The sequence below is a fragment of the Suncus etruscus genome, chromosome 1 (genome assembly GCF_024139225.1).
Source record: "Suncus etruscus isolate mSunEtr1 chromosome 1, mSunEtr1.pri.cur, whole genome shotgun sequence".
NCBI lineage: Eukaryota > Metazoa > Chordata > Mammalia > Eulipotyphla > Soricidae > Suncus > Suncus etruscus.
Window position 1 is genome coordinate 72,148,281 of NC_064848.1, and position 16,401 is coordinate 72,164,681.

At 50.6% G+C, this 16,401-nt stretch overlaps 1 protein-coding gene across 1 annotated transcript in view; it reads left to right on the top strand.

Annotated features, from left to right (window-relative positions):
- The first annotated feature begins 3,549 nt into the window (after nucleotides 1-3,549).
- The window catches only part of NR4A3 (nuclear receptor subfamily 4 group A member 3), a 43,848-nt gene continuing 30,996 nt past the window's right edge, over nucleotides 3,550-16,401 (top strand). Inside the window, exons 1-5 of the mRNA XM_049770104.1 lie at nucleotides 3,550-3,564; nucleotides 6,932-7,105; nucleotides 9,479-10,455; nucleotides 14,111-14,240; nucleotides 14,672-14,844. Of these exons, the coding sequence (XP_049626061.1) occupies nucleotides 9,481-10,455; nucleotides 14,111-14,240; nucleotides 14,672-14,844 (1,278 nt within the window). The 5' untranslated portion in view covers nucleotides 3,550-3,564; nucleotides 6,932-7,105; nucleotides 9,479-9,480. The remainder of the gene's footprint in view (nucleotides 3,565-6,931; nucleotides 7,106-9,478; nucleotides 10,456-14,110; nucleotides 14,241-14,671; nucleotides 14,845-16,401) is intronic.

Consider the following 16,401-nt stretch of genomic DNA (forward strand, 5'->3'; position numbering starts at 1 on the left):
GTCTCCCTTCTTGTAGAAGGCCTCAAACAGCTTCACTTTCTTTGAGGTCTGGGGCTGGCTGGTGATCACCCCGGGCCGTCATGGTATTTTCAGTTAACAAAGCAGTTACTCAACTGGGGGTGCGGGGGGGAGGGAGGGAAGGAGGGAAGCCACAAGGCGGCCGAGCAGCCGGCTGCTGCACCCGTGATGCAAGGGCAGGATGAGCCCTGGGCCACCGCCGCCGCCCCGGCTCCTCCGTGACGTCCGGGAGGGGTATCCCCGGCTCGCAGGAAGTGGTGGCCGCGGGCCGCTCCGCCCCCATGCGGCGGGGGGGGGTCAGGGCAGGGCAGGCCCGACTCTGCAGGAGCAGGGGGAGGGGAAGGGGGACAGAAAGGGGGAGGGAAGGGGGAGAGGGAGGGGAAGGGGGAGGGTATAGGGGAAGGGGCGGATAAGGGGGGAGAGTAAGGGGTTGGGGAGGGTAGGGAAAGAGTAAGGGGGAGGGGATAGGGGGAGGGTAGGGGGGATAAGGGGGAGGGTAGGGGAGTAAGGAGGAGGGGGAGGGTAAGGGGGAAGGTATGGGGGCAAGGGGAGGGAAAGAGAGATAAGGGGGAATTAAGGGGGCGGGTAGGGGGATAAGGGGAGAGGGTCGGGGACAAGGGGGAGGGTAGGGGATAAGGGGGAGGAGAGGGGGGATGGTAAGGGGGAGGAGGAAATCAGCAACACACATACAGTCCGGCCCAATCGGGGGTCTTGCGCCTCCCCAAGCGCTTCCCCCCAATTCCCACGCACTCACCCCGACCCCCCGGTGTCCCGTGGGGTCACCAGACCGGATCCAAGAGCCAAGTCCAAGATGGCGACTCCACAACCCCCCCCCTCCAAATACAAACACACACACACTCAGACACACACTGGGCGGGCAGCCCCGGAGGGGCCAAGGAGCGTCGCTCCCTCCCTCCCTCCCTTGGCGCGCTCCCTGGCTAAAAATAGCCCAAGCGCCGCTATATTTGGTTCGGCCGGATCCCGGCGCGGCCTCTGCGCGCACGCGCGCGCGCTCCCTAGGCCACGCCCCATGGGGTAGCCACGCCCCCTCCGGCCCCGCCCCGGCCCGCCTCGCCGGGCGCTGAATGGAGAAGGGGTGGGGCTGACCGCGGGGAACCTACTCCGCTATCTGCCGCGCGCGCCAGCGGCGGGGCCAGGCCAAGCGCCCAATTTAGTAACTTCGCCTGCGTCAATCACGCGCCTCGCGTGCGTCAGCGCCGCGCGGCTCCAGGTCCTGCTCTCCTCCCCCCCTCCCGGCTCCCCAGATTTTGAATGGATGCAATGTAGCAGCGCCCTCCTTCCTCCGAAAATTGGATTGGAACCCACAGCGGTACAGAAACTCCGTGGCTCGCTCCTGGGTCAGCTCTTGGCTGCATCCTCCCACGGTCTTTCTCCGCCTTAGTTAGATCTTATCGACGAGGAAAAGGTGGAAGGAGAGGCAAAACATAGACCCATGCCCGTTAGGTTTGCACGTTTCTTGGGCTCTCGCTTGCACCACCTGCGATTTTGAAAATGCTTTGCTGGCGATGGGGCATTTCCCCTTGTCCCCCCTCAGTCCACTCCCACACAGGCAAGCAAGATGGACAGGTCACAAAAGTAAAAGTGTCCCATCTTGATTCCTTAGGCACTGTGTCCGTTTGCATTAGCTCACTCAAATATTCTCGCCTTTTAAAATTCATCTGTACATTGTTTTTCTTCCTCTGGAACCTCTGAGACTAGGTGCAATAGACTGATTAATTTGTGGTTTTTTGTTTGTTTGTTTGTTTGTTTAGAACAAGAAATTCAAACTTAAATTCATTCCCAGGAAGAAACTGCTCTCCCTATGTTAACACAGCCTGGACGGCTTGAGACACACCATTTCATGACAAATGAGTCTCAGGAAACCAGAACAAACTCCCTAGCGAGAGAGTAATAAATCCTGTTGATTGATTTCGAAATGTCTGATTGGGGAGAGGGGAGGGGACGCCCACAGCTACAACCATCAAAAAGCGAAAGTTCTGGTGGAGAGTTACGTTTCTAACGGGGGATGGGGGTTGTTTGCAAGGCAGACCCACTCAGCTGTTCAACACGTGTGTTTGTTTGACACACACACACACACACACACACAATGCAGTGTCTGCTTGCAGCGCGCGCGGCTTGAACGCCGTGCGCTTAGTTCTGTGTCCAGTTAGGAAACCCACACCTAAAGCACACTAAAAAGCAAAAAAAAATTTTTTTCTTCCCAGATTCATCTGCATCCCAGTGCAAAAAGAAACACGCACCCAAAAATAAAATTAAAAAAAAAGATGGAAAAGAAGGAAGATGAGGAGGGGGCGAATCAACTCAGGCTCAGAGGGACTAAAGAGACGTAAACAGTTTTAGAACTGCTGCTGGAAGAAAGTGCAGCTGCACCTCAGGAAGTCTTGGGGCTGGCGCCCGACTCCAGCCAGCAGCAACCAGCTGCCAGGTCACTCGGAGAAGCTGGCTTGGAGGAGCCTTCCCTTTCGGAAGAGCTGTCCTCTCCCTTACCCCCTGGCCCTGGCTCCCTGCCTTGGGGCAGCCTCGGCGGCGCGCCAGCCAGCCACAGTCCTCCAAGTCGGCTCCACCCGAGGCTGACAGCTGGGCGGTCCGCCTGACCCGCGCGGGGCTCCCTAGGCAGCTGCAGCCGCCTGCAGGCTCCGGGCTGCAAGCACAGCGCCGCGCTTCGGAAAGGCCCGGGGGCCGCAGCTGGCCGAGCCGCGCACAGTTTCCATTGTGCCGCCTGGCCCGGGGAGCTGGAGGACGCGCGCGCGCGCGCGCACACACACACACACACACACACACACACACACACACACACACAGGCCCTCCCTCGCACACGCGGAACCGGCTGGGCCAGAGGAGGGAGGAGAGTGACGTAGCGTCCCATGGCGTCACATTGACGTCTCGCATTCCAGGCCCTCGGTGGAGAGACCGGTTGGGCTCCGGTGGCATAAATGACGTGCCGAGAGAGCGAGCGAAAGTGCAGCCGGGAGAGCGGAGTCTCCTGCCTCCCGCCCCCCGCCCCACCAGCTCCCGCTCCTCCTCCCCAGACCCAGACCAGCTCACACCCCGCGCCCGCACTCACTCGCTCGCTCGCTCGCACACACAGACACGCGCACACACACAAACACACACAGACACACACACACAGACACGCACGCTCCGCTCCCTCTCCGCCGCGCGCTCACACCCCTCTGGTCCGGCCGCCCGCCCGCCGCCCCTTCCCGGGCGCACTTTGCAAGCGCTGACAGCGGCACCCGCGCTGGCCCTGGAGGTGGGGACGGCCGCAGCATCTTGCCCCCCGCTCCCCGGAGTCGCGCTGGGAGGCTGGACGTCCGCGGATCTCCCATGAGTCGGGATCGCAGCATCCACCTCCCCTGCCAGCCGCTGCTCGCCGCCTCCGGGAGCCGCTGGACTTGGCTAGCGCATCATCGCAGCCTCTCCGGGACAGCCACTACGACCACCCTCCCAGCCACCCACCCAGGACCGATTTCCAGGCAGCTCTCTGGAAACTCGCTCTAAAGACGGAACCGCCACAGCTCTCAAGTACAAGTACGTAAGAGGTTTCTCTTAGTTCATAGCGGGACTTGCTGGGGAAAAAAAAAGTTGGCGCGCCGGCAAGCGGGGCTCTTGGAATTGACAACTTTGGGCATGGGTTGTTTCTTTGGAGTTTTTTTTTATTTATTTATTTATGGTTTTTGTATTTTTTAAACCCCTCGCCCTTGCTGCCTGGGCCAGGCTTTGCCCACCTCGAGGGGTGCTTCTGCTCTGAAACTTCTCCCCCCCTACTAATGCCCCCCCCAGCCAGGGAGTCTGGTGGGGAATCTCTAGAGGTCGTGGAATTTTTCCTCCCCACCAACCCGGAGAGGCGAAAAGCCTCTAACAAAGAGAAAGACCGGCGTTTTTGTGCAGTTGCAGCTCTGGCGATGTAATTCAGGGTATTTCGGCTCTAGTTGTCATGGTAATGATGCTCTCGGCGGCGGCGGCGGCGGCGGCAGGGAGTTGCAGGTCTGGTGATGAACGGCAGTAATTTTCCTGTCTTTTTTTTTAAGTAGGGTTGAAAAGAGGGGCTCCCGTGGGGTCCGAGTTAATATACCTAGCGGTGAGGGCTTGCAGGTGGACAAGGCCGGGAGCATTAGGAGGGACGGGGGCCTGGACCCCAGCAGCCAGAGTTTGCAAAGGCGCTCCTACAAGCTCGGCCAAAAAGGCATAATTGTGGGAATGAGGCTTATTGTATTGAAATGAGCTCCGGGCTCCAAGGGGCACGTCTGCCCGGCGTCGCGGACTTGCGGGTTACACGGTTGTCCCTCCTCTGCGGAGGGGATGGGCTCTTAATGGACCGCTCCTGCGTCCTGGACACGCGGTGGGGTCCCGGGCTCCCTCCCCTCCAGGGCCGTGGCTGGGTGTGGGACAGACAGGCAGGTTTCACTCTTTTAAATGGACTGGCGCTCTGGCTTTTGAAGAAGTTGCTGGGAGCTATGGTTTACTCTGGACTGAAATGAAAGTTCTAGGTTGGGAGGAGAGCAGACTCCCGAACTCAGCCCGCGGGCACTGATTGCAAAGGCACCTCCCTCTCCCCATTGCGCGGGGGCAGCTCGGGAGAGGGAAATCCTGGGTCCCTTAAGTCTACAGAACATTCCTGGAAATGGCTTTTTCTGCTTAAGACCTCGGGAGTCTCCCAATGGGAAAGAGCGGCGAGGAACTTTGGGTCGCCGGACATCTGGGGCCGCTACCCCAGAGTCTTGAGGGTGCCAGGAAAGCGGCACGGAGCGCCGCCGTGCCGCCTTTCAGGCTCGAATCCGATTCCCCTTCCCACGACCCCGGACTCTTGCAAAGAGACCAAGTTGGAGCAAAGAAAGGACTGTCTGTAGGGCACGCTGAATGGAGTGACAGTTTATTCGCGTGCTTTTAGAAGCAAAATGCTCCCCGTGGGACTAGCAATGATCATCACAGCCTCCAAACGGGGAGCCGAGCCTCCTCCCCACCCCACCCTGCACCCACCATCCACTCCCATCCATAGGACCCTCCACTCGCAGAAGTCTCTTTCTGGGGTTGTCTTCCCCCTCCCTGAGGTCGTCTTTCTGAGAATCTGTCTTTCCCTCGCTGTCGGTGTCTCTTCCACTCCTCCTGCCCCCGCCCAACCTCCGCCTCCGCGCTCCCCCCTCCTCCCCAACCCGGCTTGGAAACTCCGCGGAGGAGCCGCCGGGTCACAATAGTGTTTCACGGTTTCCTCCACACGCCTCACAAGGTGAAGGGGAACACGGGGGTGTTCCTTTCGTGCGCCCGCGAGTCAGAAAAAAAGGCTTTTGACAGAGGTTGCGATTGCTTTACAAATTTACAACTCCTGGGCTCCGCGCTCCAGGCCCCGGCAGCAGCAGCCAGCCACTAGCCGGAGCGCGGCACGTGTTTGCAGGCGCTGAGGCTTTGCCTAGGTAACCGGCCCTTCAGGGGGGTATGCGGGAAGCGCCGTGGGGGGCGTTCGGCCGGGCTGTAGGGTCAAGCGAATGGGGTTCCCTCCTGCAAAGGCTGGGCGCTGGAGCGAAGACCCCCTTCATCGGTCTAAAGGATGGGAGGGGGGTGTGTGGACTCGGGCATACCTCGCCCACCGGATCGCAGGCGGATCCTAGGAGATAGAATGGGCCCCTCAAAGCTTCCAGGAAATGCGAGGGTGTGGACATCTGCTGGAAGAGGGGAAGGGAGGTTGCTGGAGACTCCCTCTGAAGATGCTGCGGATGCGGAGCCTGCTCCAGCCCAGGGAAGATCCGCCCCGTGCCAGCGCTAGAGCGAGGACAAGCTGTCCAAAGGGCCAGCTGAAGCAGGGAGGTGGCACGGGAATCCCCCATTTTCCGGGTGTGGAGCACTTTGCAGACCTGGTGGCTCTCAGCCCTCACTCTCCTTTCTAGGGTAGCCTGGGTGCGCCCAGGACTTTCGAGAAGAGAAACTTACAGGACCCCCGAGGTTTGGGGCATTTTGACTTTTCCTGGCTCCACGTCCCCATCCCCGCAGTCAGTGAGTGGGTTCGGGGCAAAGGGAACGCTCCTGGCAGGTGTTTGGGGGAGAGGGGTCCTTCGCCTCCAAGATCCATCCACACTCAACTGAGCTTTGCAGCCGCAAAGTTTCTCAAAGGCTGTGTGAGGAGTTGCTCACCGGGGAGGCGCACTCGGGGTCCTCGGGTCTGTACCTATTGTCCAGTTGTCTCCAAGTTGCCCACCTTCAAGGATACGGCTTGGAAGGTGTACGGGTCCTCTCTCTGCCCCCAATGCTTTCCTCTTAGTCTCGCCTGGCTTCCAGCACGGGTCTGTTTTAATAGATCCCTTTTGTCTACTTAACCCTCTGGTCCCCCAAACTCGGGGCTAAGAGAAGAGAAAAGCACAGACTTTGTTCATTCCTCCGGGCATGCATGCATTCGTTCCAGACCTTGTGCATTTCCTCTGTTACGTGTACAATTTGTATTTCTGGGGTGGGGACAGGTGGAGCTGGAAAATAGCTCTTTTTCAAGCTCGTGCACACACCCCCTGGCTCGAGCATTCGGGTGGAACTCTTTCCCACGTTCACCTGTCCTTGGTTTTCCTGACTTCCTGAGCACAGCTCCCTCGTGGGAGCAGAGAAGTTCATTTCTGAACAAGGAAAGACTGCAGGTTTTGTTGTTGTCTTGGTTCTGGTGCCACAAGATCGCGATGAACGCGGTGGGTGCGGATACCTCTCGTCTTCACCGCGAGGTTGTGGCATGCTTCTCATCCTGGAAACTCCGTCGCCTTACTCACCGCTTTCTTCTTGTCTTTCATCAGTTCAGTACTTAGAGAGGCCCCCATCTGTAGAGATGCTCTGCTACGCCCAGGCCAAGACAAAACGGGCGGGCGGAGCCTGCCTGATCTCACTGTGATCTCTATTCTCTCTCCTGGTGCCCCCCAAGAACCCACTGCGGAAGAGTGCAGCCCCGGAAGCCCCAGCCCAGACACTGGATCCTCCGTAGAGCGGGGCTGCACCGCCACTGCTTTGCCTCACCGGACATCCTCACCTCCTACACTCTCAGCCTCTGCTGGAGAGACGCCCAGCCCCACCATTCAGCGCGCAAGATATCCTCCAGGTAGGTCAGAAAGGAGGACCCCCCTCTTATGCCTCCCGGACTAGGAGGGTGGTGAAACTTAGGTGCCAAGACTGATAGACTAAACCACCGCCAGGGCCAGGGCTGCTTCTAGTGGAGCGTTTCACAGCGCAGGTGACTTCCTTGCTCGTTGCTTTTCTGGATAGCACACCTTGAGCGACCCAAGTGAGCAGCCAGATTAAATCAATCATTGCATTTCTCAAAAACATTTGCCCTAAGAAAAATGAAGACACACCAAATAGATTAAGGACTGACTATATGTCTTAAAGCCTTCTTTGTTGGTTTTTTTTTTAACTTTTGTATCCAACTATCCTTAATATTTGCTTTATAAAGGGAGTATTTACCTTTTATATCCAGTTGGTTCAGACTGAGTCATGAGACCACTTAGAGCAATACAAAGAATCGTGTCTGTCTAAAACCCCAATCATTTTGATTACTGAAACTAGAAGAGAGAGAGAGAGAGAGAGAGAGAGAGAGAGAGAGAGAGAGAGAGAGAGAGAGAGAAGTCTTTGAGATAAAAATCAAGGAATGTAAATTTGAGCTGGGTCAAAGAAAGGATTACATGTTTGGCTGCTAAAAGGATAACCAACTAGGTTCCAGGCCTGTGTAGGCACCAAGAGATAGCACAAGCTGGTCCTAACAACCTCACCTTCTAAGTAGAAATCTAGGAAAGACACTTCATAAGAGTTATGCATTGGAGGCTAATGGAGAAGTTCTAGAGGGGAAAAGAGGAGAATGGATGAAAGGTCAGGAACCTTAGTGCTCCTGCTTTTATAGGATGCTTTTTCTTTATATATATATATATATATATATATATATATATATATATATATATATATATATATATATATATATATATATATGCTTTTCTTGTCACCCCAACCACTGAGCAACAGGGTGTAATCTGTTAACTTCAAACTGCTGAGTATTTTTAAGGCCCAGCTTGTCAAAGAAAGACACAAACTGGCCTCTCCTCATCACTCCTTCTTCCAACAGGCCCTCATCACCTTTTTCCAACTCAAGATTTCATCCCATATATGCATGACCCAATGAGATTTGGAGATGTGGGTAAGAGCTGTCAAAGGAAATGTGAAGTACTCACTTTTTGATTAGTTCCACCTTTCATACCATAAACTCTAGATAGCTGTTAAGCACCTGGTTTTCCTTTGGTTCAGATAAACCAAGCACCCAAAACAACCCATGTAGCATAAGTAGCAGTAAGGAAAGGGAAGCAATCAAATAAGTCAACTGTTAGATCCAATAATCCTCAGGGCCTCCTCCTCCTTCACCACCACCTCCTCCACCTCCTCCAGTTCAGCCTCTCAATAATAGAAAGCATCCTGGATACCTTTCAGTTTGGGGACTCAGCAGGGTCAAATCAAACTGGCAGAGACACTAAACTTATTAAGAAATTGCATCCTTCTTTCATTGGGGTACTGATTCTGTCATAAAACAATGTATTGCCTCATGTGATCATGTGTAAGGTGTCATCAAACAGCCACTGGCACAGTGGATTAGTCAGAATTGGTGGAAATAGATGTACTGTACATGGCAGGGAGCAGGTTTGGTGGGTGTTCTGTTGCAGCTGCTGATCTTTTTCTTTGCAGATGGCTCAACCTCCCCCAGTCCATTTCCTGGGCCTACATTCCCACCTCACTACCTAGTTGGCTGAAGTCATCAGCAGGGTCCAGTTTGTGCAGGCTGCTACCCCTCTTTGAAGGAGTGAAGAAAGAGTGGGAGACAGCAGCCACAGTATGTGTGGGAAGCTTCTGTTGGCAAAAATTATATGTTAAAATGCCACTGACTTCCTTGGCCAGTAAGGCCCACATAGAACATCCCCCCTTTAAAAAAGAAATTGGGGAGGAGGGGAACTGCTGGATTTATAAATCAGTGTCTGACTAAGTGGCCTTTTTCTAAAAAATGAATCAATAAGAGGCATTCACTAGGTTTTCTTCAGTCTTCACAATTTGTGGCTCAGACCACTCCAAATGATAGACAGGACATCAGTGCACTTTCTTAAAACATCGCTGGGTCTAAGATGAACAGCATCATATGTCCCAGATCTGGTGGAAGATAAAAAGAAGGAAGAGGGGAGTAAAAGTGAGCACAAAAGTACCACCCTACCCCCACCCACCCCTTTAAGGATAAAGGATATATTATTTTGATTCTTTACAAGGAAGAAAGGATGAAAGGGAGCTGAGACTTTAAGGCTCTGCTCCTTGGAAGAGGAAAGGATGCCCCCCCACCCCTTGCTTTTAACTTCCCAGATTAGCCAGCCAGCACTCGAGTGCTGCCTTCTAGGTAGGCAGGAGCACTGACTTTGTCTCTGAGGCTTTCTTGTCCCTATCCCTGCAGATATGCCCTGCGTGCAAGCCCAGTATAGCCCTTCGCCCCCAGGTTCCAGTTATGCAGCGCAGACGTACGTCTCGGAATACAACCCGGAGATCATGAACCCCGACTTTCCCAAGCTGACCATGGACCTCGGGAGCACCGAGATCACCGCCACCACGTCCCTGCCGAGCTTCAGCACCTTCATGGAGGGCTACTCGGCCAACTACGATCTCAAGCCCTCGTGCCTGTACCAAATGCAGCCGGCGGGGCCTCGGCCCTTGGTCAAGATGGAAGAGGGCCGCGGCCCTGGGTACCACCATCACCACCACCACCACCATCACCACCACCACCACCCGGCTCACTCTCACCCCCAGCCGCCGCCGCCGCCGCCGCAGGCCTCCATTCCGCCCCCGCCCGGCCGCGAGGACGAGGTGCTGCCCAGCACTTCGACCATGTACTTCAAGCAGTCGCCGCCGTCCACGCCCACCACGCCCGGCTTCGCCCCGCAGGCCGGGGGGCTGTGGGACGACGCGCTGCCCGCCGCGCCCGGCTGCCTGGGCCCCGGCCCGCTGCTCGAGCCGCCGCTCAAGACGGTGCCCAGCGTGGCCGGCGCGCGCTTCCAGCTCTTCCCCTTCAAGCCGTCGCCGCCGCACCCGCCCGCGCCCACCCCGGCCGGCGGCCACCACCTGGGCTACGACCCCAAGGCCGCCGCCGCCGCCGCTGCAGCCGCCGCAGCCGCCGCCGCCGCCGCCAGCAGCAGCAGCCAGGCCTCCGGGCTCGAGGCGCACCCGTTTATGCTGCAGATGCCCAACAGGTTCCCGCCGCTGGGCCTCGCCGCCTCGCCCGCCCCGTCCAGCCTCCTGGGCGACAGTCCCAGCCTGCCGTCGCCGCCCAACCGGGGCTCGTCGTCGGGCGAAGGCACTTGCGCCGTGTGCGGGGACAACGCCGCCTGCCAGCACTACGGCGTCCGCACCTGCGAGGGCTGCAAGGGCTTCTTCAAGGTGAGCCCCGCGCGCAACGCCGCCCCGGGCCTGCATTGCAGCCCCTTCGGTGGGCTCACCGAGACGCTGGGCGTCTCCCCACACCCTACCTTTTCTAGTGCGTCAAGGCCCTAGACGTGACTCGGGGGACTTAGGGGGCCCGAGGATGTCCCTGCCAGAAGGCCATCGAGGTGACGGGATCCGAGGGGGGATTATGAGCCCATCCACATGACCTTATGCCCGTTTGTTTGCCTTTTAAGTCTGTTCTCAGAAAGGATCTCGGAAAGGTCAAATCATCATCATCTGTGTTGGCCAGGTTGGGGGTCTCCCTATGGCCAGGTTGGGGCTCTTCATGCAAATAGCTAGATTCAGACAGACAGGCTAGAGTGGGCCGGTCGGTCAACACACACACACACACACACACAGACACACACACACCACAAGTCCCAGACACACACACACACACACACACACACACACACACACACATCACAAGTCCCAGACAGCTCATATCTGTTTTGGCCAGCAAAGAGCATGCCCTTTGCACTGCTCTGTAGTGGGAACTTAGGGACTGACTACTGGCTAACTGTACTTTGGACACACCCTGTACAGAAGACAGAGCAAGCTCCAGTTTTGCTCATTGTTCCTTATCATAGACACTCCAGAGAGGTTTTTTAAAGTGGGAAGGGCATGCCCACTCCTTGCCTTATGATTTTTTTAAACCCAAGAGAAAAGTGATGCCTGGAGAGGTGACCCCGTATACAACCTGTCCACTCGCCAGGACAGTCCAGCTAAGTTCTCTTCACTCAGCTGAGATCATCCCTCTTTATATTACTAAGAAATAAGAGGTCTTGTTCTCTTACCACGTTTGCTCTGCACTCCAGACTTCTTCAAACACTTAAACCTGTGCCACCCTCCGCACCCCTCATTTTAGAACCATTATTGCAGATTTTCCACAAACCTGTAAATGTTCTTCCACAAAAATCACTCTTTTAAAAGAAGGGAGATAGCACAGGGGTGAAAGTGCTTGCCTTGCTTCCCACTGACTCAGGTTCAAATCCTGAGCATTGATCACCTATGATTCTCCTGAACACAGAGCCAGAAAAAACCCCTAAGCAGAGCAGGGTGTGGCCCAAACAGCAAACAAAAAGAGGGGAGGTGTATTACTAGTTTTCACTGCTGGGCTGGGTCCAGAGGGCAACTGGATGCTGATTGGGTAACAGATTTGGAAGATCAATAGAATGTAGTTATAAATGTGTGGAACTTGGTGTCAGAACACTCGGACAGTTCTTATCCTTTCTAAAATGGTTGGGATGGCCCTTCTTGCTAAGCCTGTTTCCTGTTGGTAGAATACGTTTAGAACTAGGCTGTGTTAAATGAGAAGATGCTTTGGGAAAAAACACTTTTGGGAAACACTTTGGGAAAAAACACTTTTTAATCTTTAAAGGGCCAAAAGAGGAATTGCTTATTAAATAAAAATCACGACTTATTTGTAAGAATGCTCATGCGTGTACATTGGTGTACATGCTGACAAGCAATGAGAGACAAACCATGTGATTAAGAAACCTTGCAGATAAAAGAAAAAATTGTCGTAGCAAGATTTTGCAACATGTAAGTGTACAGGTATGCAGGATTATGAGATTTTTGGATGTGGAGCCCTTAGTGTAGCCATTCTTCCCCACATATTCACACCCTACAGTGCCTTCACTCTTCAATTTTTATTTTCAAATAACGGCATTTGATGTTAGTAGCATCTTAGCAGAAATGCTAAAGGACAATGAAAGGGGCAGCCAGGTTGAAAAGGGGGAAAAGGACAAACATTAGGGCAAGTCTGAGTGACCTCCAAATAGAACCATTCCGGAATGATTTAGAGTTTACCCAATACAAGAGTGATAATATATTCCTATCCAGAAATGCCAATTAAATGTTCTCCAACAGCTTCGCTTTTCTGCAGCAAACCCTTGAAAACAAATCTATACTTGAAAGGGTGGGAGTAGGATAAGGGAGAACCACCCCACAGATCTGTTAATTAAGGGTCTGGGAGCAGGTTTTACCCAGTGGCTTTCTACCATTAAATTGAATTCTTTAAAAATGTGACATGAAGTGCAGTTAATGATGGGAATTCAGTGATTGAACCATAACGATCTCTTCTGTCCTTCAACTCTGTAGGCACAGATAATGTGAGGAAGGTTTCAGGTTATTTGGAAAATGTATACCTGAAGCAAAATGCCACCAGCGCTTGATCTGGCATATAGCCTTGCGGTTGATAGCAAAAAGAAAATTTTTTAAATTTTCAGGAAATTTTTAGGAAAAATTTCAGGAAAACACAAGTTTCCTCCTAGCCTTGCTGCTTAGAAAGTAAATGCTGGAAACCCGGAAGTATATTTATTTTGAAATCTTACATGTTAAAATGAATACGCCTACTGAAGCAGGAGGAATATATGTGGCTTAGTTGGGGGTTTGGGGGTTGTTTTTATTGCTTTACATTTTATAGGAGTTCATAAATTATCTTCTAGAATGAAATTAAAAGACAATAAGGTAAACCAGAGATGTGTGGTTTTTGAGGATGTGTGAAAGGGAAAATTGAAATTAAACCCATAATTTTGGGTACAAAATTGATCACCAATACCAAATTCCTTGTATTTTCTTTATTTCCTTTTCCAACTCTATCCCAGGTTTATCAAATAAATTCTAACTTATTGCCCTATTTGGAGTTATAGAGATCCAGGTATTTTTTGCATGATTTTTTTTCTCTAAGTGGTGATTCATATCCATTTGCAACAAATGTTTAATTAAAGAAAATCAAGCCTTTAAAAACTTGGAACATAAAGTATGCTTATTCTCCATGTGTCATTTTTTAAGTATATGAGTCTAAACACATTATTTTATATCCAAGTCCAAGTTTTGTGATTTTTTGGGGCAATATAGCTATTTTGATGTCTATGCCATAATCATTTTTGAAGTAACTCATTTATGGGAATTTTTATTGAAAATATGGCCCTCATATACTCCTTTCATTTTTGATATGACAGTGAATTTTAGTATTTGGCTTGAATGGTTTGTTTTTAAGTATCAGAATTGGTCATTTTGCTATATATATCCTTTTCAAGTAAAATAAAGAATACAAGCTGATGAATATTTTTTGTATTAAAATGTTATTCCCTACAAATCTAAACTGGACAAGTCCTGAAGTTTGCATTTTATGATTTCATCACTATTTGGGAACAAAGCCAGTTACTGTGATATTCAACTTTACAATAGTGATAGCCAACAAAGTACATCCCTGATAATTTTGATTTTATTTTAATAAGGTCAGCAATAATCAGGGGAGTGGAACAAGTAGAAGATTGTTCCCCAAGGGATATTAAAAGTGGAGATAATCTAATCCTCTAAGGTATGATATGTTGACCTGGTAATTTCAGATATGATTTTATCATTCAGACTTGGGTATCTCATGAGACTTGCTTCAGAACAATCTGAGATAATTTCCATTGTCAGCAGCTAACACTAATAAAATTGTTTTTCCTGCAGGCTAGCGTGTTAGGAAATTAAATTTATCTAATTATACGAATTGCACTGTCGCTTTTCACATTGTAATTAAAATACATCTTGTCAGGTTTTACCTACCTCCTTCCAGAAACTATTAGTTGACTATCTCTGTATTGTATTTTCTCAGAGAACAGTGCAGAAAAATGCAAAATATGTTTGCCTGGCAAATAAAAATTGCCCTGTAGACAAGAGACGCCGGAACCGATGTCAGTACTGTCGATTTCAGAAATGTCTCAGTGTCGGAATGGTTAAAGAAGGTATGGATCCAATGCTTTTCCTTCTGCTTGAAATAATTAGCTTCTCCAATAATAATAGTATGAAACATTCATATTATATGTGGAAATGGCAATGTCTCTAGTCACTCTTTCCTTCTAACCTTTTATTTTAAAGCTCTATAGTTACATTCAAATTAGCAGAGGACTGCTTATTGTCATTTCTCAAAATCAATCAAAAGCTTGTATACATATATCTTTCTGCTATTGAAGAAGCTGGCTTTTTAGGGCTTATTCATTATCAAGTGCAAGTATGAGATAGCTTTTATGCTGCTTGCTCCAACTCTCATGCAGTCTTTGTAGGAATCGCACACCAAACTTATTGCCACTTAAAATTTTTGATTCCTTTGTGTGATTTATGGCTATTCATGGATATCTTTGAAGAGACATGTTTTCTTTCTTTCTTTTGGCACCAGTCGTTCGAACGGATAGTCTGAAAGGGAGGAGAGGTCGGCTGCCTTCCAAACCAAAGAGCCCTTTACAGCAGGAAGTTTCACAGCCCTCTCCACCTTCTCCTCCAATCTGTATGATGAATGCCCTTGTCCGAGCTTTAACAGACTCAACGCCCAGAGATCTTGATTATTCCAGAGTAAGTTTCATGATGTCTTACTTTTCTTGAATGAATGCTCAGGTTCTCTCTTCATGATATGAGTAATTGGCGTTCATCAGATGCTGTGTGGCTGGCATGGTCCGCAATTGCTTTTCGCATCTTTTCTGATTTTCTCACTTCATTTGGCAATCTCGATGCATCCTTTGCACCAAGTAATATTTTGCTGTATTGGATCTCTAAATGCCTTAACAAATGACCCTGACAGTGCTGCACCTGTCATACCCATTGTGTCAGGGTTCCTGGTTGGTGCTGTGCCAAGGAAAATCCACACAGGGGAATGACAATTTGGATATTTCTTTCATGATATAGACAAAGCGGTTCTTCTTCTATTTTTTCCTCTATTGTGGATGATCTGCAAGTTAGTGCTAAGCAGTTTACCCAATTGCATGGGCATTGATTGGTCTGCTGTTTATTCAGAGGGATTAGACTACTCATGCAGAGGAGCAAGCTTTGGCCTTGACATATGAAGGCAGGATGGGGTTGTCAGGAGGACTGGGATAAGGCACCTCCTTGCTGCTTCCTACCTGTGTCACCTGGCTCCCACTCCTGACTTTATCCTCCCTGCAGTGGGGATGATGATAACATTTAGCCTTAGAGGGTTGTTGTGAACATCAGTTACACAGGAATAAGGGCTGTGAAATGTTTTTAAAAACCAGACAAGATAACCGGTGGTGATATTTAAGTCAACTAAAACACACTAATATTTTAATTTCACATCTGATAGAATAAAATATTGGTGTGATATCTACAAATTCCTAGAAATTTTAGGTAACAGAGAAGAAGCCCAAGAAAGCAATTTTTTTCCTAAGAAAATGTCTAAATATGACTGGAAGGACTTCTTTTGGTTTTGTTTGGTGGTCCTACCTGGAAGTGCCCAGGGGCTACTCCCAGCTCAGTGTTTAGGGGTTGCTCTCAGTGCTCAGAGATCATGCAGTGCTGAGGATCAAACCTGAGGTTCTTGCATGCAGAGCCTGTACTCCAACCTGTTGCTCCATCTTCTTAGTCCATTTAAGGCAGTTTTAAATGCACTTAGAAAGGGGCTAGAGAGATAATACAAGAGGACTGTTCTGGGTTTAATCCCCAAAACCATAGATGTTCTCCTAAACCCTACCAGAAGTAATTTCAGAGCACAAAGCCATTAGTAAGCCCCGAATACTGTTGGCTGGGTCTCAAAAAAAATGAAAATAAAATAAAATAGACTTAGAAAGACAAACTAGTAAGACAGAAACTCATCCAGAAGAGAAAATAAAGAAAAAGATAAAAATGACTGCACAATTTCTAAGTGTTAGATTGACACCAGGGTATATTATCTCATTTAATCATGAAAAAAAATCCCAAATTCTAGAGATTGTTGTCCCACACCAAGATGAGAAATCATAGAAGACACCCTGCATACAGATGAGTTAGCAACTCTGGGATCCCCATTTGTCCATTGGCAACTCCTACCAGCTTGCTCTTACCCAGGTATATCATTATTTTAAATCTGGGGTTGAAGGACTGGAAGAGAGTGTGATAGTGCTGGCTCAGTGTCCCTTT